This window comes from Plectropomus leopardus, chromosome 12, assembly GCF_008729295.1.
Source record: "Plectropomus leopardus isolate mb chromosome 12, YSFRI_Pleo_2.0, whole genome shotgun sequence".
Taxonomy (NCBI): domain Eukaryota; kingdom Metazoa; phylum Chordata; class Actinopteri; order Perciformes; family Serranidae; genus Plectropomus; species Plectropomus leopardus.
In genome coordinates, this window is record NC_056474.1 from 5,415,655 (window position 1) to 5,440,272 (window position 24,618).

The window sequence follows — 24,618 nt, forward strand, 5'->3', positions numbered from 1 at the left end:
TACATAAGGAAAAACTGTTAATGACTGTGAGGACAGAATTCTTTGTGGGCTACCCTACTGCAACTAACAGTCGTGATTAAAAAGAAATTCATGTAGCATTACAATGACAGAGGCATGGGGAATCCTAAATAAATAAGGACTGCAGCCAATAGTTTTTGGACTGCTGAGGCGACGGTAAAAAGCAATACTGCCTGCATAATGTATCCCTGAACTGGCTGGAACGAAACCTAATTTCTGCCCATCTGGGGAATAAAACGTTGTTGTTGTTTTAATATAAACAGGGGTCTCCAACTATGCACTATTAAGAGTCCAGTTTTCCAATGTATTTAAACACTGTGAGCAGCTCATTTAACTGACCGTCACACCAGCAGCCAGAAAAAGTAAAGTCAAAATAAAAACATACATAAAGTACAAGTTGCTCTCGATGGAACATGATGGGAATGACCAAATAACAGGGTCCAGTGCTGCAGCACTGGACGTGATTTTGTTACTTTGCGATAACACTACAGGTCTGACAAAAAGATCAAAAGCTCTGCCCACAGGCTTTTGGTCCAATTCCAATTTGTCTCACTGTCTTTATTGTTACTTCATTTGGAGTAAATATTTCTGACTTGATTTATTCTGAACTATAATCCTTCAGGATCAAGTGAGCACACATTTAGGCAAAAATACAGGTGCACAACCCACCATGGAAAGCAGGGGCTGTTACTATGACAACAACCCTTACATTTTAAAATCTTCTAAAATGTTGACAAAAAAGGGCATTTTAAAAATTCTGCATCTGCCAAATAAAGCTTTTTTGGAAACTTATTTAAAAATGACTTTTTAGGGTAAACATAGGTGCACAGAGTTTACCAAGTGGCAATTTGCTGGTCTCTTTTAATTTTGTGTTATATTTCTGAATATGACATCCATTAACAAAAGTGGACTGAGAGTGTATTATAATATTTCACTACAGAAAAGCTGACATAAGATGATCAGAGGAAGTGATACTCACAGCAGGACCAGGAGCTCCAACCACACCCTGAAGACCGCTTGGGCCTGGTGGACCCTAAAAACACAAGAAGTAATGAGATATTGTTTATGGGGATCCCCATTAGGTTTTTACACTTACACTGTATACAGAAAGTTAAAACAATAATATTGCCTCCTACAGTATAATCACATAAAAACTATAAATATACAAAAAAATTAAATAATTAGAACAATTAATGTTTTAGGTATTGGTCAACACAAGAGAACAATGGAAGTTAATTTTAGAAATCGCGTTCATAGGAACAAGAAGGATGCAAAGTCACAGTAAACTTGACCTTTGAACACCAAAATCTACTCATTTCACGTTTGTGCTAAATTTGACGAAATTTCCTCAAGGCGTTCTTCAGATATCATGTTCACAAGAATGAGACAGACGAGGTCACAGTGAGCTTGACTGATGACCAAAATCTTATCAGCTCATCATTGAGTCCAAGGGAACGTTTGTGCCAAATTTGAGGAAAATTCCCTCAAGATATCCCTCATAAGAATGGATAGACTGATGGATGGATGGGCAATTCGGAAAAACATTATGGCTCCAGCATCAGCTATTGCCAGCATGGAGATGTGATAAATTACATCTAACTTTCTCTTGTTTCCAAAACAAATGGCAGTGGTACTTATGGAAACACTATTGTTTTTGTCCACTAGGGACACCAAATCCACAAAAAATAGGAGTTCCTTGTAGTTACTTTAATGTTTTATATGCTGCAGACTGTTTAGGGCAAAATAACCAGAGCTGAGTCACTGCAAAGTTACCTGCATTCTTTGATTAATTCAGCTCAAATGAGGATTCAGCAGCTAAGATTCTTTGCTCAATTTTCATAGATGATCAGTCAAAACTTGTTGCCTAATAAAAATCAAAATCATAAGAAAAGTATAAGGGAGAAAAAATGATCACTTACCAGTTCACCCTTGTCTCCTTTGCTTCCCTTCTGTCCAGGTCCACCAACTTCTCCCTGTGGTGCAATACAGAACAGCAGAGCTCACATCTCTCTTATCAATCTTAACAGGCTCTCATGTTTAGTCAAACTCCAATATCTTAAAGTGTCACCTTTAGCACCGGTAGGTAGTAAATATTTCTCAAGAGATTCTAATTTGATTGGCCCACAAAGACCTTGGGCGAGTGTTTGCAATTAATTAATTGGCTCCTTGACTAACCCCATTGGTGCTTTGACTGACAAAATGGCTTGATAGAAGACGTGACTGGGATCTGAGAGACAAGATGGTTACAAAAGTAAAGATCCAGATCTGTGGTTCAAGTGTGGATGTGGGATTTGCTGGCCTGAGGGTAAACAGGGGATGTAAGCTATTGGCTATTTCAGTAAATATGTATTGGTTTGCATTCAGAAATGCTTTAATTCCTCTAGAGTGTGCTTATTTCGTTAACTGAAATGCAACAATCTGAGATTATTCTCCGTCAATGTGGGCCTGAGGCTAAACAAAGACACTGAAAAATTTGTTTTTATGCAGAATGTGCTTTCTATGTATATGCACTGTATATTAAGACCTGTATATCTGTCAAGCAGTGAAATACATGTTTATTGTGGCAACAGTGCGAAATAAAATAGAAATATAGTGTCATTACAACACGTATTAAAATACAAAAGAAAGTTAGACCATATGCCATTACGTGTTGATATGACATCCGCACATTTCTAAATACATTTTGAAAATGCTGACAGTTGTAGATATGTGTTATACTCTTTAAAGTTACAACTGTATTCTACTGCGCTATAGAAAACGCTGGATTGAAATTAAGTGTTCTGAACTTATTTGGAAGAAGCTGCTGGTTACAGATGTTAAAATAAAACTTTCTTGAATGTGCTTTTGTTCTAAACATAAAATGATTACAACATCAAGAAATTTTCATGGTATGATTACCATCTCAGAAAATGTTGCGGTTTCACGATAAGCTATCATAGAATTATTATTATTAGCAGTTACGATGACCTTTAAATGTAAACAGAAGATTTTTTGGAGCTGAACAAACGTTTTATTACTATAATTGAAACTTGAAACTATTTTTAGGAAGTATGTGTAAAAAGTCTCCCTTTTAAAATAACTAAAATATTGACATTCTTCAACCAGCGTTGGAATGTAACATTACTCAGGTACAAATTTGAGATACTTGTACTTGAGTTTTTTTCATTTAATGCAACTTTATACTTATTTCAGAGGAAAATAATCTACTTTTTACTTCATTACATTTACCTCACAGGTTTATTTACTAATTACATTGCAAATGAAGATTTTTAAAATAGGACAGTTTGATATAAACTAAATTACCAAACAGTTTATTTAAGCACATCTGAAACGACTAGTCGATTGATCAATTAGCCAATTGACAGAAAATGAACTGCCAACTATTGTGATGAACATTTAAGTCTTTTTCTATGTATTTTTTTATTTTTTATATAAATATAACTTTGAGTTCTGAGGTGTTTTCTTCTTGTTGTTTTGTATTTGTGTTAAGATTTTTTTGCAGTAGGAACTTTTACATTTAATACTTTACATTTTCCTCATAATACATACTTGCTTTTACTTTAGTAACATCTACAGTGCAGGACTTTCACTTGTAACAGGGTGTTTTTACAATGTGGTATTAGTACTTTTACTCAAGTAAAGGAAGTGCATAATTCTTCCACTACTGCCTGCAACACTACACATAACTAATTCTCTGAGGTTGATATTTAAATCAAGGATTATTAGCATGCCAGTGTGTCACATCTTTACTCCACCTTGTCACCATCTTCTCCAGGTGGACCCTGAGGACCAGCAGGACCAGGAAGACCAACAGGACCTTGAATGCCATCACGGCCAGCAGGACCCATAGGACCTTTCTCTCCCTAAACACATCACATTAATTCAGAAATGTCACATTACCAGCAGTCAGATCAACATTTTCCGCACACTGCAGTATATGGAGGGTTAAATACGTAGTGTTTGACTGAGTGAGGGTTGGACAGAAATACTCACAGGGCCTCCTTTTTCTCCAGCAGGGCCGGGTGGTCCTTGGGGTCCATTGCGTCCTGTCAGACCAATGGGACCTCCAGGGCCAGCAGCGCCTCTCTCTCCAGGAGAACCCTGTCGACAAAGAACAAAGACCCATCAGTCATTGCTCCAGCGTGTGGGAGCTATCTGGAGAAGTCAATTTCCTGCAGAAAAAGTATGAAACAGCTGAAAGTCACGGAAAGTACAGAAAGCATGAAAACTCTGAGTTCATTAGAAAAGCTGTACTAATTAACGGGGATTTTCAAAGAACACCTTTTCGACAGACTATGGCCATTATAATGTGAAGTGTCCTTGCTACATCTGAATGAATAAGCCTGATTATTTTCATGCCTGTTTCTCAATTTTCACAGAACAATAATGAGATAACTCAACCAAAAAGGTCTCCACAGGTTCTCGATTCACTAAAGTTTGAAATAAATGCTGTACTTTTGACAAAATACTTCAATCTGAACTCATTACCCGTGTTGTATCTTTCATGGTTATATACTTAACCTACTGTGTGTTTTTTTGTGAGAAAATATAAACAGAACAATCACAGATTTCACTGATTTTTTTGTGTTGCGGTAGAGCTGATTTTTATAGATCATCCAACAATTTATTTATTAACTCACATGCTCTCAAATTTAGAGATTTGGTGGACTTAACATTTAATATAAAATGCTTTCAGACTGTATACAGATGCTGTTGCAAATAAGAGCGAGTGAGTATGAACTGAGATGACCTTGTATGTTTACAAAATCAAAGATTAGAGCAAATGCAAAACAAAGATTTTTAACAGTCAAGGAAGTAAATTTGTGGCACAGTTAAGAAAAAAAGTTCAGACTGTGACCAGCTGAAACCTCTTCCATGTGTTAAGCCTAAACTCCTGGTTAGGATTCTTTCAGTGTTAGGTGTTTTTTAAAAAAAAAAAAAAAAAGAAGAAAAAATGAAAAAAAGAAGAAAACGTCAGATATGGGCTATAGAGAGGAAACTACGGGACTGTTTATGCCGCGCCAAAGCCAGGATGCCTTTACTGTCTCTACAAAAATGTTCTGTTTTTGAAGCATAAAGAGTCTAAATGACGATCTGATCCTGGGCCCCAATGGGAACCTTCGTGGGCAGCCTTTGTTTAGAATGATTCATGAATACAAACAAAGGAATATCTTTTGTGTTTTTGCAATTATCTTGTAAAATATACAAAAAGGCAAAACATGAATGACTGGCCCTATCTGGAGCCAGTGTTTGGTTTGTCCATTCTTGGCTACTGTAGAAAAATGGATGAACATCTGTGGATGAAGATCCACTCGATATGTAGATAACGGCTCATTTTAAAGTAAAACACAATGATTCTTATTTTCAGGTGACTGTACACGAAAGAAAACATTATTACATTAAGTTCCATTTTTACCAAAATATTCGCCTAAATCCCCCACACACTGGACTTTTCAAATACTTAAATATAAGAAGAGCTATCTAAATTTAGGATGATTATTTTGTGTATACATATATAATATACGTTTTTTGTTTTTTTTTGGTTTGCTGTTTCTTTTGTTTTCAGTGTATATATATCTTAAGGAAACAGTACAAAACAATGCATGTAAAAGGAGTACTTGCTTTGATTCGTCACTACTACAAAAATAATGACTTATTAAATCTTATATATTATTATTTGAAACACTATCAATACTTATTTTGTGCATTATCCACAAGACGCTAGCAGCTGCACTTTCTCGCTCTCTCTTAGTTTCCTGCAGTCATTCTGCTGTTCTCTGCTACTAACCAAGAGTACAACAGTTGTCATTGTCATATTGTAGTCTAGTTCAATTTTTCTTTTAATTTTAAATGTAACATTTTATACCCTCAAGTCAGGTTTTCCATGTGGCATCACAAATCAATATTTTTTAAGGTACCGCATCTAAGCTAGAAATTTCATAATCATGACAACACTCCTGAAAACTAAACATTGCAGTGTGTAGAATATTACTTTTTTTTATTCGTTTATGGGTTTTTTTTTACTGCTGTGAGGAGCTGTAACAACAATAATAATGTAACTCCTGACGGGACTTAAAAATCAATACTAAGAACAATAACAAAAGTATATTAACCTTGCTGTCAACCTCAAAGTCTCAGGATGAGAGCTCTGCCTATGAACAAACTCTTATCTGACTAATAGGATTCAGCTGCTCCCCTTACAGAAGGCCTTTCCAATCTTTGTGCATGTCTTATTACTCTTAACTTAACTATGTCTTATTACTCTTACTCTTCACTATCCTCAGGTGTGCTCATCCCCATATAGGTGGCCCAAATCACATAAACTGTGACTACACTTTAGATCAGCAGGTCATTACGACATTCTCCTTCCTTGCGAAGGTCTCAGGCTGCTTCCAAATAAAACTTGCATGTGCACAAGCCAAAGATTCACCCTGATGCGCACACACACACACACACACACACACACACACACACACACACACACACACACACACACACACACACACACACACACACACACACACAGTGACTCAGCTGCTGATGTGAGCCGCCACCTGGCACTCATATGCCTGGACCGTTTCATGACAGACAGAGCCGGTGACACACACGCAGCTCCAAACTGTCATCCCCAGCCTGCCAACCTGCCCGCCAGGACACACACACTCCCGCACACACAAGTTTCTTTGACTCACACAACTTCTCATTCTTTCTCTCTGCCTTCCTCCCTCTCATTACACCCATGTTTTTTCTCCCACACGTGATATTCTGGCTAGAAATCAAAACTGCAGCTGAAAATCTTTGTGTTTGTGCCTGAACTAGTCGCACCCGGGCTTTCTGCTTTTTTCTTCTGTGCAGTTTCTTGGTCTGTCTCTTTCAAAACTCACACACAACCCTCTAAAAAGACTATGAAATAGCAACACACACACACACGCGCGGCACTCAGACTTTCCCACAGCACAACAGCAGCTCAATCTCTGGCAGGAAATCGATGGAGGAAAATATCAGATCTCTTGTGTGCGTGGGCATTGCACACTGGCCTCTTTTTCAAGGAGTTTTTTTTTTTTTTCAAACACTACCAAAACAGTCTATCACATGTTTTCATCCAATGGCTCACTTTCAATCCAATTTAAGAAAACTCATCTCATTTCGCAGTGGAAACGGTTTTAACTCATTCAGAGAACGCCCCTCTTCTTGGCTTTCATCATCTTTTCATCCGTGCTCTGCATATCCGCTGTCATCTAATCTGGTGTTGCTCTGTCGCTGGTGAGCAGGGGCAATTATCGGGAGCCTGCGTTTAACGCTTGAACAAAATGTCAGACAGTTCAAAGCTGCCTGTCAGTCAGCGTTCTGTACTGATTCACCACCGGAGCTCCCGAGGCTTTTCATTGCATATATCGCTAACTGAGGGGCTCAGAGACAAAGGCAGGAAAAAAGTGCCCCACTTATTTATGGGTTGCCCTGCCACTTCTTCTCGTTTTCAGGGTCCTAAACTTTGTGTGAGCAACAGCACAGTATATGAAAGCAGCTATATTATCGAACAGGATGTCCTTTACTGTGATTAAGGGGGGAATCAGTGATGCAGAGGATGCAACATAAGTACCCATAATCACAGAGAGAAACATCCCAGCTCTATTACATCTGATTATCAATTGAGTGCAAAGTTTCTCTCAAAGCAGTGGTCATGCAGAAATAAAAACTTCTTCCATCTGTGTCACAACAGTTTCTATAGAAAGCATTTCATGTGAGAGGAAAACATCTAAGAACATTCAAGTTACAGGGATGAAACTACAGCAGTTGTTTATTTGGGTAATTAAGCAATGATTGGGCCATGCTTCAAAGTAATGTTTGGAAGTCTTGTTAATTTCACACCTAAAAATATCTCTGAGCTGCTAAAAAAAACACCACAAATCAAGCAACACAAAATCATAGTTCTCTTATTTGAAACTGCTAAATCTTCTCTGGAGCAATAATAATGCTAAAATACTAAAAACATCTGTATGAGAGGTGATCAGAAATAATACACTTTACTATCCTCTTCATGACAACAAACACAGTAAAAGTGCAATGTTTCTGAAATGTGACATTTCAGTGACACTGTCATGTTGTATTACCTATAACCTCAATGTTTGTCTCTTGTTATCGACAGGACCTATATTCACACAGATGTTTTTATTGGGTGGATTTTAGTATTTTAAATATCCTCTTATTCTCCTCTATTCTTATATTATTACATGACTTTGATTATTCTTTTTTTCCATACATTTTATACAGATTTGGGTATTATAAAGATTTTGTTTCTCTATTCGTTATTATTTATATTTATTACTTTTATTTATTTATTATTATGTATTTGTTTGTTTATTTTATGGAGTTACTTTTATTGTCTGATTTTTATATTACATTGATCATTAATTTTTTTACCATACCTTTTATAAAGATTTTGTTTCTAGATGTATTATTATTTGTATTTATTACTTTTATTTATTTTTATGCTGTTTCTTTTAATGTAAGTTTTATTTTTTTTAAATTACATTTACTATTAATACTTTACCATATAATTTATACATATTTTTTTTACTAGATGCATTTCTCAGTGTGACTACTAAAGGGTTAATATTGTAGCGTATACTCCATTTTTTCCTATTGTGGTGTTGATTTCAATCACACCACCCTGCTCTGCTCTACTACCCTCTGCACTGCAGTTTACATTACAGCTGCTGCTGAGTGACTGGAAAGCGGAGCTTGTGCACAGCATGTACAACTGCATTCTCCAAAAGCACAAGTCGCTTTTCACTTTAATCTCTGTGGCAGAAGAGGATGAGGTAACCATAGAAACGGGCTACTTACGATGGGGCCGGGGGGACCCTGAGGCCCTTCTCCTCCCTTTAAGCCAGCTGGACCCTGAAAGCAGAGGACAGAAGAGGGTTAGATCTCACTCATTGCGGGCTGCCGCTCAATGCCATTCAAAGAGCAGTAATCACAGCTGTCAAATGGGCCTTTAAATGTTACTGTGTGCGTGTATGTGTGCACGCGTGTGTAGATATGTGTACACCTGTGTATGTGCAATGTGTGTTTATAGGGATCCAGAAAGGCACACAGTAAGTAGCTATTTATGATCTAGTCAAAGTCAAAGTCAAAGTCAGCTTTATTGTCAATTCTGCAGTATGTACAAGACAAACAGAGGATTGAAATTGCGTTACTCTCAACTCTCTGTGACAGAGAGTAGACATAAATATATATATATATTTAAAAAGAGATAAATAAATAAAATAAAATAATAAATAATAAATAAAATAAAATATATACGGTATGACAAAGGAAGGAAATAAAATGAATTACAGTTAAAGTAAATTGGAATTATAATGTCTTTTTGGTGTATTCGTGATTATGTTATCATTACTAATAGGTATTATGGTATATGGGCTACATTTATGAAGCACCTTTCTACCTTACAGGACAAAGCACTTTATAATTTTTCCTCTAATTCACCTATTCGCACACACACATTCTTTTTTTTTTGTCTTTAATATTACATACGCATTCATACATAGATGATGGCAGAGCTGCCGTGCATGGTGCCGGACCATCAGGAGCAACTTTAGGTTCATGTTCTGCTCAATGACACTTTGACACACGGACAGGAGATGCTGATGATCAAACCGCCAACTATTTTATTAAAGGACGACCCACTCTACCTCCTTATATGCCCCCCGATGAAAGTTTAAAGAAGTTCTGACTCTTAAATAAAGTTTTCCAAACTCCCCTCACAGTATTCCTTTGAGATTTACATACATGGAGGCAAAGGGCAAATATGTGATGTGCTTTCCTTAAATTTGCGCTCACAATCCCCATGTTATTAGCTCCTAATTTACTCAGCCAGCAGGTCATTAATGGGTCAGTTTAACGTATTTTCTCACGCATCTCTGTTGGTACAATGAGGATAAGATAACTTCAGTTTTATTTTCCCAGGTTTTGTAATATAAGTCCAGGAGATTTCTGTTGTCACCCCAATAAAAGGGAAGTGAATTGGATTAAATTTATGGTGCTCATAGTGGTAAAAAATTGCACGTAAATTATTAAACGGTACAGATTTCTTTAGAAATATTTTCTGCAAAAAACAAAGTCTGTGTGAGAACTGTTCATAGTGACATCTGTGGATTATCCAGAGTAAAACTTTCACTGTTTCTACACAGAGATGTTGCTTTTGAAAAGCCACAAACAAAATTCCATTTACATCCATTGTATTCAGGCGGTGTTTGATATCTCAGGGACAGACATTTAGAAACAGGAGCACATAAAACCAAAATGATATTATTATATTATTATATATGGTGGGACACCACAAGCTGAGTGAGGAAATACATTTGGATGAACCAGTCCTTAAAAGGTGAAAATCATCTAAAGGAGGAATTCGAATTCGAATATGTTAAAATCAAGGCCTTGGAGGGTTCAATCACTATTCACCATCACTATTTGGGACGTCTCCAACTCCATTTTAACTCTATAAATGGTGCATTATATGACTGTAAATGGGACACCAGGTGCAGAGGGGTTGTATTTAGTCCCTTAATTAATCATAGGTGTGTTCTGGACATGACATGAATTTAACCGATCAGAATGTCATCTCCCAATTTCTGTAAAAGCCGCTGTACACATGGTGAAGTTGTCAAATAAGCTGCTAGTTGTATGTAAATACACACAGCATCCCTCGTATTTGGGAGTTGGACTGGACTACTCTGCTCTCTGCTACATTCACATTTTTTAGAATGTCGTAAATATTTTCTTTATAAATATTTTCTTCATTAATGATGTGTTTCATCTCACCCACCTGCAACCTATCTGTGCATCCCTGTGTGTGTAAAAAGCACAGTGCACACACGTTATGATTCCACCTACGTAGTGGCATCTTCCTATATGAATAATGCCACCTTTGCATAGCAGGAAAATATTGCGCCATTAATTTTAGACCAAGTTTGGGTTGGCCAATGATGCAATTGCTTTCTGCTACCTAAAAATCATTATACTTCAACAATGCGCCTGACCACACCTTATATTTAAACCGTTCATGGGCAAAAAAAATTGGTACAAAAGTATATGTACTACTTACATAATGTGCACACTAGCCTTAAAAAATAACAACTGTGTTGCTCTGAAACTAGCAATGACTGTACTTTGCTGTGCACCGCTTTGCACAGAACGTAAGATAGGACCCATAAAGTCTGGAGCTGCTCTGTAGACGATGAATAGGAACTCAGAAACTTTACACCAAAAGCTCAAACACATTTTTCACATGCAGCCCTAATCCTCTTCTGTATTAATGAAATACCAATATTTCATAACATTTACTTAGGCTGCAGTTCAACTCCACCACAGATAAATTGGCTATTACTTAATAAATTATGATATAGCCTAATCTGTAGGTGTATTTATATTATCAATGCAAGAGGATTCATTAACTGAGCTTCAAAAGGAAATGAAAACGAGAAGAGATGACAAGGTTATGAAGCCTGCCGTGCGCCACGAGTTCAAGTCTAGTCCATCTATCCCTGGACCCCTGTCATCTCCTCGAGATCCGGCCCTTGAATGGCAATGCCTGTGCTGCTGAATAATAGCACCAGGAGGCTGAGATTGCATATGGAAAACAGTTCACCAGAGGCAGTTAAGACTTTCATTATAATAACTAATTTACAGGCTCCGACAGAGCCAGGGGGTGCAGACGCTGCCAAGCAGGCTCTCCACCTCCCCGGGTTCCACATTTCACCATGGTGCATTAGAAGGCTGGAAGGATCTTTCTTTGCCAGACACACAAAAAGTTATTTATTGGCCCGTATATTGCTACTGTGCCTTTCCTCAAGAGTGAGAGATGGGAGTGTGTGTGTGTGTGTGTGTGTGTGTGTGTGCATCAATCTTTTTTTCTCTTTTGGATAAACTGTATGTGTGCCTGCCCAGTGTGTGCGTGGCAAACAAAATGAGATTAACTTTTTACGTTCTTACTCATACAACAGGTGCACTCGTTTACGTATGTTGTGCGTGACTGGATGAGATCACTTTAAGAGACAGTGGGAGGCTCTATTTGCTTGTGCAGTGTGTGTGTGTGTGTGTGTGTGCTGCCCTTATGAAGAAAAAGCCATCCCTCTGCACACACGGGACAAACATAACGGTGGTAATAAGTCTGGGCCGTGCTGTCGTGTGCGCTCTTAATGGTCGGCCTTGAGATGAGCTTCAGCCCGAGTCCCTCAAGTCGATCCTCAGTCAGCCTCTCACAGGCATCCGCTCTCACCTTGAACTTTTTCCCACCCACACCCACTTCTTTTGAGAATTAATTTGGGGTTACTCAGCATGCTATAGGGTTCATGTGATGTACTCACAAAATCGTGGGTTTGAATCAGAATCAGACCACTATGACTCATTCTTTGATCAAAAATAAAGCTTTTTTAAAGAGAAGAATCCACAACTACGCAGCTCTAAGTGGATATTAAAGGGGCAATTTGACGATTTTCAACCAGCTTTGTATCAAATCATAATTTACGTCATTTGGCAGTGTTTCACTGCATTTGTCGGTGTTTCGCTGGCTCTTGGGCTGTTGCTCAAACTGCAGGCTGTACTTCTGCAGTTTTGTATTGCCCGCCAACCCTGCTGCCGCCACCACAGAAACAGAGTGTACAGCTGATCAAGAGAAACACCAACCCCTCTTTCTCTCTCTCAAACTTGCACCAAAATCTGATCAAACGTAAAACTAGTCAGCGCGGATTGAATATGACTCAAGATAAAGTTACTATTTCTTCACTAAATTGTTCTCAGGAACATATTTTAATGCCCTGTTTCTCTCTAAAGGTGAGTTTGTGAAGGGAAGTGGGCGCCACACTTCTTGCACACTAAAAATGGAGGCCGAAAAAGGGGCGATCAAACAGTAAAACTAAGCAGAGCCAATCAAATTTAATTAGATTCTGTTTCTGCATTGCGTAGTTCTTGCCTCAAATGGTATCAGAAATATGTTTTAGCTTAGACAGCAGATATACTTGCTATTTAACCTTGCATTCATTCTTGCATTATAGACATACCGCATCTCGTGTCCTTGTGTTAATTTTTGAGGACGAGCACAACTGACGTGCCAAACCGAGCCATTATGTGTATGCGTAGTTAACAGCAAGCATATCTCCGTCCTTACATTTTAACTGTAATACGACATCCAGCCGGCCGCCTTTGCTTCACACAAATCATTGCACATTATGTAAGGCGCTTCTGGTAGTTATAGTTTTTCCACCTCTAGTTATGTAGTTGCAATTTCAAAAGTATTTGCATATTTCTACTGCAGAGACAGCCTAGTTTTATGTGAGGGCCTTATTTGTATCAGTGAAATACTTCTTTAATGCCCCTAAAATGCACAGCCAGCAGTTGATAACGGACATTTCACTGGTTAAAATGCTTTGCCAAATCCATATTTACAACAGTGTGTAACCTACTTCAACCTTGCTGAGATTAATCATGATAAAAATTATCAATACTGTGTCTGGCTCAGTCCTCTGTGTCACTTCTATGTGAGCCAGTTCTGTACCTTTCAGTCAGGTCCACTGCCAAGCCTGACATTTGGTTTAACAGCAGGTAGTTAGCCTGGTAATTGGGGTTTGGAGCTGGATTCAACCAGGCGTGTGCTCAGAGTGTGGGATACCACGCTTGTGTATGTCTGTATGAGTGTGTTGATGTGTGTGTGGGTTTCTGTTTGTTACCATGGCCCCTGGAAGACCTCTTGCCCCCTGGAAGCCCCTCAGGCCAGCAGGTCCTGGCTTGCCACTTGGACCCTGACCGCCTGGATCACCCTACAAAGAGAGAAAAATAGCATCCACTTAACTGACATCTTATAAGCCGTCAGGTGATCATTAAGCAGAATTGCTTTAGGTGAAAACAATGAGCAGGATCTCCGAGAGTGGCCGAGGAAAGTCAGAGAAAACCATTGAAGTGATTGAACATTATGATGTAAGATGAAATTATGCCTTATTATGTGGGAACAACAGCAAGTGATTAGGGAGCGAAGGCAGAAGAGAAAAGATGTGCGAATTTTTAACAAACAACCATCAAAGGAATCTTGTAGTCCTTTGTTCCCATTCATTTTTTACAATGAGAGTGCACTTTTGTTACAGCGGAAATGCACGGCACAAAATCTTACAAAGCTAAAATAACCATTCTGATGTGAGTCGTTAAAAGAACAATGACTTCACTTTATTGCAGTTTAATATTCTACTATTTGATTTGTGCAAATATGGTCCCAGCTCATAACAATTTGTATTTCTCTTTGTTACACCTTGTTTTCCCCATAATTAATGTAAAAGTAAATCTGTTACATTAAAATGCAACACGTAGTTCAAGTGTAGGAATAAAGAGGGAAGAAAACTCATTACAAATAACCCCGGAGGACAAAATAAAGAAGCCAGGAACTAATCTTCGTGGTGGTCCTCCAACAGGCAAAAAACATAATGAGCAAAAACAATCGGCACAATACATGTAAATAATTATAATGGGTGCACTTTGCTTTTGTAGCACACAAAACACCGATTTACCTTTCCACCCTCTTTTCCAGCAGCTCCTGGTAGACCTTGCTCACCAGGTGGACCAGGGGAGCCTGGGTGTCCTCGCTCTCCGCTGGGTCCTGTCTCTCCAGTTGGGCCCTGTAATGGACAAAGGAGATATGTTGAGGTCAAAGAACTTTAAAATGTATTCAAAGTGTGTCCTAAAGGAGATATGGTATTGGCACTTAATATGTTTAGGATATCTCATTTCTATGAGCAAACAAATCATACTTTTTTTGCCTACTTTTGCATCTTTTTACACAATAAAAGGAAGTCTTAATGAGATGGAATAATTTATTTTCAGCCCACGCTTCATTACTTTTGAAAGACAAGAGATCTCACTGAATGCATCCAAAATTCCTTTTAAACCATTTGATGCATTCTGATTACATTCTCTGCATGAGGATATTGTTTTTATTTCAGGATTCAGCTGTTGTTTCAGCTACATACTTTCAGTGTCTCATAATTCTCCAGCAACAAAGAATAAGTGAGGAGGAGGAACCTCACTGTAGTGGTGAACTGTACTGTATTATATGTACCTGTGGTCCAACCACCCCACCAGGTCCTGGAGGTCCCGTCTTTCCTTGGAAGCCCTGAAGGGGAAAACAGAGATAATGTTAACTGCACATATACAAGGTTATATAGTATGTACTGTCTAAATTCTGCTCAAAAGCATGTAAAGAGTCTGAGCCATACAGAAAATCAATTTGAGCTATGTGTAAGTGTAATTTTACGGTATGTCTTCATACTGACGACGAGAATTTGTGCACACCGTTTGCTGGTCACCAATAAAGTGATTATATTTTCCAGTTATTGTTAAACATAGTAACAATTTTAACTATGCAGAGCAAACTGCATTCTTCTGATTCTTCTTCTTCTTCAAAAAATCTGATATCTTAAAAGCTTTTTCCATCATCTCAGGTATCATCCTTCCTGTGGTGAAAAAGATTCTCAGTTCCTTTACCGAAATACAAATGGCAAAACTGCACTGGAGAAATAATCCATTACAAGTCCTTTAAAAAGTTTTCCATGACATTTCAAGGAGCCAAAACAGAATTACCTGACCATTCACAACAACATATAAAATGAACAGACTTTTGGGCATACTCTACTTGAAATGTTTATTATTATATGAATTAAGCTTCAACTTTTCCAGTAATCTCTTATAGTTATTAATTTTTACTTCAAATACTCCACGCACTCGGCCCAGTCAATACACTGTCATTTAACTTGAACAAGCACTAATATCAGTCAAGCACTGGCTTTAACAATGAATTCCATGACTTTTTTTCAAACTGTTCAATGATTTTTACTAATTCCATAACTTTCCCAGGGCTGGAAAACTACATTGTAAAATTCCATGATTTTTCCAGGTTTTCCATGACTGTGGGAACCTTGTATATTATTAGATCATATGATGAATTAAAGTGTAGGCAGTATTTTAGTGTAGCAGCTGAAAGTGGGGCTAATTTTAACAAGTAGAATCTATAGCAATGCATTTTTTTGTATTATATATTATGTATGTATTTTATTTAAATCTGAAATAACTAGCAAATATAGCTCTAAAATAATTGTAGTGGAGTTAAAAAATACATAGTGCAACAGAAAATTTAGTGCAACAGAAGTATAAATACCTAAGTTGAGTATCTCAATCGTGTCCTTCAGTAAATTTGCATCACAGTTTTCTACAAATGAATGCATTGCCTTACAAGGCATGTTATTTTTCTTGCATTGAGAAAATGGCACTCAAGTAAATAAACTTTTTTTTTAACAAGTAAGATGATTTTACCTACATAGTTTTCCCAAACTTTTGGCTAATATTTCATTTTAAGGATGAATAACAGACAAAATATAGTGCTCGGGTGGAAGCCTGCATTAAGCAAGTCCTTATAAAAGCAGACTTAACATGTAGTGCATTACAGGATAGTGTACTGGATATTATCAAAGCCCTAAAGATTACTGGTGTAATGATCAGTGATTAAAAAAAACAATAATCTTAGCTGAAATAAGCAACGATGCACTAAATCAGCTCAGCAGTATTGCAGAGACTTTATTCCATTTTCTCTCACCGGTGCTTTAATTTTATCTAAGAACACAGTTTGTATGCTCTCTTTCAGTTATTTTCTTCCTTGCTTTATTTATTTATTTTTTTGTACAACCTATCTGAAAGAGTGAAAGACTGTGTGGGGAGTGAGTGGGCGCTGATGCATGATGTTCAAGGTCAAAATGGCACGACACAATGCATTCATGGACTAAACTTCCCACTCACCGTCTCTCCTCTCTGTCCAGGGTGACCAGGCAGTCCATCTTTTCCTGGAGGGCCCTAGGGGTGAACAGGCAGACAATTCACAAAAATAAAGACAAAAGTGGGTATTAGCATTTGAAAGGCTAATGTGAACTTGATGTTGCTAACTCAGAGACAGCAGCTACTTACATTGGGTCCTTTAGGTCCGGGGAAACCGACAGGTCCCTGTGGTCCTTGAGGTCCCTGAGATGACGGAAAATAAAGCACAGTGTAACTGTGTTTTTAAAAATGCTATATAAATAAGACTTCATTTATTTAGATACAGCTTGGTGTAGAGAGACATGGGTCTCTTCAGGTAACATAAACATTTATAATTGGAAGTTTGTAATCAGCAGCCACTGTAGAGCTCAAACACCTTTGGATTTAAATCAGATTTTACAAATACCTGGAATTCACTTTGAGTTAAGATTCGAGTGCAGTGCACATTTTTCAGTGTACTTTTTCTGCCACTAACTCGGTGCAAAAAACTTCAAAATTTAAACAGGCACTGATCAAAAAAACATCTGATACTAACCCTCTCTCCTGGTGGACCCCCTGGTCCATCATTGCCTGAGGTGCCCTGTGGAGAAAGAAAAGGAGAAGAGAAATGTGTCTAAGTGTGAAGTGTGAATAAAATTCATGCAAAGCTCTGACACTGAGGTTATACAGCGAGCCTGTTTGCACATTCATACTCCTGCATGAGCTGTTCAACATGACTGATAACTAATATGTTGTGCACTAGCAGGTTGTAAACAGAACATTAAGTCAAACACATTCAGACTTTTTACAGTGTTCCTACACATTTTAATGGGCAAAATTTCAAAACTTCTGCAGGACTTTTTAAGAACCCATAATATTTTTTTCCTTGCCCCACTTGCCCAGCATTTTTCAAACATATCAGGTTTAAACTCTATTCATACAGAATTTCAGCGAGCTGGCATGCATGAGGGGAGAGATGGAACATGGGTAAAAAAGGGAAAATATATGCGAATTTAGACAAAGCGTCATACTGACACATTTAAGCTATGATACGGCTGATAACCAATACTGATACTGATATATCAACTTTTTTTCAAACAAATGGAGACATAAAACACAATGCTTTTCAGTGTATGTAAAATGCATTCATTGTGCAAAATAAAAAATTTACTTCAACTTCGGGTCGATGTTTTATACATTTTCACTTTGTCAATAAAGAAAAAAATATTGGTTTGTGATATATGCAGTAATCAGCATGTTGGCCAATTCTGACATTATTGTGCATCCATACAAAACTGCATGACTTTTCAAAAGCTTCCAATGACTTTTACTAATTTAGTGGCTTTTCCAGACATGCAAAACATAATTGTGAAATTGCATGACTTTTTGAGGTTTTCCATGATCGTGGGCACCCTGTAATTAGCTTATTCATGATCAGTTAAATTTGATGTACTTTCTCTCTCTCTCGCTAAATATATATACATATAGATATAGATACATATATACATACACATATAGGTATATCTAAAAAAACATATATACACACGGATTACCAACAGCCCATTATTACAAATTAATTAAATGGCCAGGCCTCTTACCTTTGCACCTGGCTTTCCTGTTGGTCCTCTAGCACCACGTCCACCACGTGGACCCTACATACATAGAATATAAAATACAGTAATTGTAAAATAGAATAAATTGCATTTTCAGTATTTTTTTCCAATATCAGAAGACAAAAATGACAAAACAAAACAATTGTATAAAGGGCAGGTCACTGGTGCCTGACTACCCATCTTTTCAATTCCCCACCCAGCACATATCCCCTTCAAAAGACAAAAGACATCAAGCCCATACACAGCTACACTCAGAGAAGAGATTTTCATTTGAACAGAATAAATCATTTATGTGGAGGGCCCGAGCTGACTTGGCAGACGGATGAATTTCTTACCGTTGGGCCACGTTGCCCTCTGGGGCCTGCTTTGCCAGCGATACCCTGAGAAAGAAAAACAAAAGCTTTGATTTAAGACAAAATCAGTCCTTGTACCATCAGCGATTTTAAGTACTTTTTCATCTTCCTTCTAGAGGTTAAAGCTAAAACAACTTCAAATACACTCAAAACGTCAGACAAATGCTGAGGGAGGGCTTGGCAGAGGGATAAAATAGAACCATTTGAGCATCTTTGGACAAAAATAAATAATCAAATTGCTGCGGTAAGTGGTTACCCAAAGGCACTTGACAGCTTGAACTACCTGTCAGTTGTAGCACGCCGGGGCCATGGGTGTCTGCCTTTCAATGTCTGTCTGAGAGCAGAGACAAGTTCCTTTCTCCAATAATAACCCTCCCTGCCATTCTGCAAACATGAATATCATCCCTCCATCTGTGACGTTCTTGTACCTGGACCACTCTTCTTTTAAACAGCTGAATACAGTCATGGGTCCTCCCTCGAGTTTCTGATTTTCCTGATTAAACGAAAAGTATTTGGACACCCCTGTTCTCTCACTTTCTTAATCCCAGGAAAGAGACATTTTGCTGCTACATGTGATGATATTTCAAGCAACTGTATGCTTCCAGCTTTTGTGGATGGCCCTTTCCTGTTTCACCATGACAAAGTGAAGTACATAAAGAGATAGTTTTTTAGAGTCTGGTGTCGAAGAATTTTCCTACACAGAGCCACGGCTTCAAACCCATCCAGCACCTCGGGGATGAACTGGAACGACAGGCCTTATCGCCTCATATCAGTCGGCGACCTCACTTATACTCTTGTGGCTGAATGGGAGCAAATGCCTGCAGCCAGGCTCTAAAATGTTGCAGAAAGCCTTCCCATAGATTGCAGGCAGCATAATAATGCCAATGGATTCGGAATAAAATGTTTAATGATCACAGTTTGTACAGTGTTGGTTATTACAAATGTGAATTGCACATTCTACATCGAGTGGCTTTAGCTGCTGAAGTATACAGGCAGTTCTGATATACTTTGGTTTTGAATTTTACAGTTAATGTTACTTATTATCGGATGTGCACAGACTAATGTAACGTGTGTCTGTATATACATGTGTTAGGTGATTCATTGCTTTTCTTATTAGTTTGGTTTCCATTAACCACTAAATTGAAGTTGAAAATATATAAAATATGCCCGATGGAAGCATGTCAATCATCACAAAAAAGTTTTTACGCTCCCATGAGGTGGTATTTCAGGCGATTTGTAAAAAAGTAATATTTTGCAAAACTGCAATGGAAACATTTTTTTTGGCTTTTATAGGTCACATGGTTCTATGGCTATGTGCTTGTTGGTAGAAACTGGTGGGGCATTATGCAGCAGGCGCTACAAGAGGTGTTATTGCATCACATAACTCTTCAAAAGTTGAGCGGATCATCTGGAAGATGTGAATCAACAAATCCTCTGTGGAATCGTCTTTGCCTTTCCATTTTCGCTCACATAACACGCCTAGGTTGACTTCGATTGGAAATAATGACAGCTAGTAAGCTGGCTGCAATAGAAACAAACCTGCTAATGTTTTGTACATCCATCACCATGCTTCTTTGAAGTCCCATAAAATCACTCAATGGAAACGCAGTCATCTCGCAATTGTTTATCGACATTTTGAAAATATTAAATTTTGTGCAAATCTGTAAAGGAATCCCAGCTATTGAGACATGAGCCAGATACGTTTTAGTTTTGCTTTGTTTTAATTTTGTACATCTTAAACTGCTGAGCTTGGTGGTCTTGTGGTCTAACACACACTGATCATCCCGTGTTTCAGTATTCTACACACCCTACTCTGGTTCCATCTGCCCACAGTGACCAAGTGTACATGTCTTTAATAGGAGGAGAGTGATGAATTTTGCAGCTCACCCTTGCTCCCTTCTCGCCATTGGCCCCGGGGAATCCTGGGAAGCCGTTGGAGCCCTGCGGAAAAAGAGAAATGAAGTAACAGAGGAGAAATACATTAGATAGTTTTCAGGTGTAAAATAAGAGATGTCTACCATCGTCTCTGCTGCACTTTACTGACCAAGTCTAATTAATAGAAAAACTGTAAAGTTTTAACATAAGTACTCCTATACAAGCCAGCAGAGTCTTATCGTAGAGCTACGATGTTATAGTTTGTGAGTTTCCATAGACAAATGAGGACTTCTTTTAAGGCTTAAAAGGAGCCCAAAGGAAAAGTCTCCTCGCCACTTAGAGACATTCTGACACACAGACTGACAGAGGGGCTGTTAGGTTGTTAGTTAGGAAGCAAAACAGGAAGATAAAAAAAAAGCGTGGGAGCAAATAAAGACAAAGGAAGGAGAAACCGCAGATCCCCTTGATACCCATCAGCAATTTAGTTATTGGACTTTTGCAGGCTGTGCCCTCTGATAGCAACGGCGGTGCCAGTCAAACAAATGCTAGGAAGGCAATCACTGTAGGATGAATGAAAGGAGTGCCGGGCAGCTTACCAATACAGCCTCACTTTCTGCAGCATTAGGTAGCATAAATATGTATTTAACCAATTTAAGCAAATATTTCTTTGTCTCAGCTGCAGTACAAGGTCATGAGCATGTGCGAGTGTTCTGGAGTTTAAAACATACTTTGATGCAATGCACATCCATTGTGCTCATTACTGTTCACATGCATATGTATATGAGGCATAATACTGTTCAGTATAAGCAAGGGCACCACAACAAGGCAGCGTGGGCAGAATTGCAAGAGGTAAACAACCCAACATTGTGGAGACAGCAAGAAGGGAGATCTGTGCTGCTTAATTTGTTTTTCACAGAGGTGCAGTTATGGTAAACTGAAAGGAGAGCTGGTAGTGGACAAGCCTGACTTGCGCCACAGAGATAAGACAGCCCACTGAAGCTATTGCAAATGGCACCCAGAATTAACGGTGTGGGAAAGCTGTTAACAGAGACTGATGGAGTGAGGCAGCCAAAAACACAGCCAGTGGAGGGACTCATGCACAGGCTGATCGAGGGGGATAAAGGCTGCGGACGGGCCAGGACTTTGACCCTGAACCTACTCCTGAGGACGATGTGACATTTTATAACAGAGTTGATACTGTGCAGTGGGAATGCGTTTTTTTCTTTGTTTGAGTCTCAAACAACAAACAGCACTTAATCTCCTCAATTCTAATAATCGATTTTAAAAAAAAGATCCAAAAAGTGATATTAAAGGAGCAATGTGTAAGATTTAGGGGAATTTAGTGACATCTGGCAGTGAGCATAGCAGAACGCAACCAGGTCAAACTTCTGGTTAAAATTCCTTCAGTTTTCTTTGTTCACAGGGTTCTTACCAAGAGCCGAATTATCTGCAGAGGTCACCTCTCCAAAACAAAATGACCAGGTGATTAAAACCGCTAAAAAACAGACTAAAGCAGTTTCACTTTAAAAATCTGTGTTTCTCTGTTTTTTTTGGCATTTCAGAGTCAGGCGGTTAGCCTAGCAGCTGCTAATGTCTGCTCACCCTTTTTCGTCTGATACTTTACGATTAGAGCCGATTTTATCAGTTGATATTGGCTCATCACAGATATATCATTAATGGCTTTTATGTTGTCTGATACGTATGAAAAGATCTACTTAGATCCAGACATTTGGGAGATTTTTACTGAAAGCGAAATTATCCACAGCGGTCCCTTTCTCTCCAAAACAGAAGAACCAGGTGAAATGAACCAGTAAAAACAGTAAATAAGCAATTTCGTGTTAAAAAAACAGTGTCTCCTTGTGTCCAGTGGCTGATGTGAAACGTGTATGGTCCGCAATTGGTTTTTCAGGTTCTGGACTACTGTAGCTACAAGGAAGTGCAACATGGTGGACATAAGTAGACATAAACATCTCAATCTAAAGTAACAAAACACAACCATCCTTATTTCCAGGTGATTATACACTTAATAAAACATACTTTTTAATATTATATTCAATTTCTGCCAATATATTCCCCACACACCAAAGTTCTTGACAAATATGAAGTCACTTTTGTTTATAAAAGCATTCTCATTATAAGTTACTAAAGACAGCTGCAAACTTTGTTTTAGTTAAGAGTGGGTGTTGCAATTTTAAAATTCTGGATATCTGTCTCTGTTTTTCTTTTTTAGAAAAAGAAGAAGGAAACTCTTCAGATGCAGGCTATAGAGAGGAAACTATGGCACTGTTTACGCCACGCCAAAGCCAGGATGCCTTTAATGTCTCCACAGAAACTTTCTTTTTTGAAGCATAAAGAGTCTAAAAGAAGCTCTGATCCTGAGCTCCACTGGGAACCTTTGTGGGCAGCCTTTGTTTTAAAATCATTTATGAATACAAACACAGGAATATCCTTTGTGTTTTTGCCTTTATCCTGTAATTAAAAGAAGCGATACAAATGCTTGCAAATGACTGAAAAGAATACTGTTCATTAAGTTGTATCTTATATTCTCTGCTTCTCTCCCACTTTGTGTAATTTGTCCAGGTCATTATAATTAATTTGTGCGCTCCGCTCAGCTCAGATCCTGCTGACCTTAACAGACAGAGCGGGAGACTTGCCTATCTTGATGTTGTGAGAGTAGGTGTATCCGACCCGTCATATCAGTGCCAAGCTGTCAGTGCTGACAGCAGCAGAGACGAACCAGCTGCAGCAGCACATCTTGATAGTGAAGCTGTGCCACAGTGGTCAGCGCTACAGTTGCGAGGAATGCCAGACTGTTAGATAATGCCTGGAAGAGTTTTAGGAGGAACGACAGCTGATGACTGCAGCAGGTGACTGTGCCTCTTAAGATTTGTGTAAGAGTTACAGTGAGAGTACAGCATGTGTCTCCTTGTGTTTGTGTGAGCAAGGGTTAGTCAGCAAGTCATGAGACAAGTTTAGACATGAGTGGATGTTGATATGACGGACACAGTTAGTAGGTTATGTAGACACAGTAAACATTGACATATTTGTACAGGGGCAGCCTAAAACATCTGGGGGCCTGTTTTAAGAGCTAATGTGGGGCCCTTGTTGGATTTCCAAAGTGTGGTGCTTGTTCATCAAGAGTGTGGCACTGGCATATAGACTTTAAGGGGTGGCAGAAATATATACTTTATTTGTTGATTTTATTGCAGGCAATCACACATATCAATATTTGCTTGGAAAAGTCCCCAAATTAAAATATTTTAACTAAAAAACTTGACATTTTGGGGTACATGAGTAAAGCACTGCATAAATGAACTAAAAGGTGGAATTAAACATCAATAAATTGTATTTCCCCTCAAATCTTAGCCTAAAATTTGGTTGGCCAGAACAGATAGTCATGTTATGACTATTTGTAAATGTACAGTCATTTTTTATATTTTATTTTTAATATGAATCTAATGGGTTTAATTTGGCAGCCCTGATAAATAAATAAATTAATAATAATAATAATAGCAATTTCTTTTCTTAAAAAGAAAAGTGCTGCAGCAGAACTAGCCACCACTATGGATTTGCAGATAATCTGTATTGTTGCTAGTGGAAGTTGGCAACCCTACACACACTTTAGCAGGAAAAAAGTCATCAGCAGTCATGTGCAACCGAGAGAAGCTGCAAAGAAAGCTGCAGGGCCAAGAGAAAACAGAGCTGTTGCCTTGTGTCATCTCCTGTTGCATTCACTTGCACTCAGACATTAGAGTTTTGTTGTAAATTTCTGACCTGACACAACTTTTTAGATACATATTTTGGCATGTCAGTCAGGAGCCCTTGGGAGGCCAGGGCCAGTTATAATTGAAACAGGTGAAACATTGCTAAGTGTATGTCACCTCTATTGAATTGCACTTCACCAAAACACTGAACACCTACAGTCAGCCTTG

The 24,618-nt window shown here is 38.3% G+C and overlaps 1 protein-coding gene across 1 annotated transcript in view; it reads right to left on the minus strand.

The window, feature by feature from the left end:
* Positions 1-24,618, minus strand: part of LOC121951566 (collagen alpha-1(XI) chain-like) — a 115,559-nt gene that overhangs the window by 28,726 nt on the left and 62,215 nt on the right. Inside the window, exons 32-45 of the mRNA XM_042497943.1 lie at positions 20,699-20,752; positions 18,794-18,838; positions 18,444-18,497; positions 17,402-17,446; positions 17,017-17,070; positions 16,852-16,905; positions 15,122-15,175; positions 14,574-14,681; positions 13,746-13,835; positions 8,866-8,919; positions 4,012-4,119; positions 3,774-3,881; positions 1,938-1,991; positions 998-1,051 (exon numbers count right to left, since the gene is read on the minus strand). Of these exons, the coding sequence (XP_042353877.1) occupies positions 998-1,051; positions 1,938-1,991; positions 3,774-3,881; positions 4,012-4,119; positions 8,866-8,919; positions 13,746-13,835; positions 14,574-14,681; positions 15,122-15,175; positions 16,852-16,905; positions 17,017-17,070; positions 17,402-17,446; positions 18,444-18,497; positions 18,794-18,838; positions 20,699-20,752 (936 nt within the window). The remainder of the gene's footprint in view (positions 1-997; positions 1,052-1,937; positions 1,992-3,773; positions 3,882-4,011; positions 4,120-8,865; positions 8,920-13,745; positions 13,836-14,573; positions 14,682-15,121; positions 15,176-16,851; positions 16,906-17,016; positions 17,071-17,401; positions 17,447-18,443; positions 18,498-18,793; positions 18,839-20,698; positions 20,753-24,618) is intronic.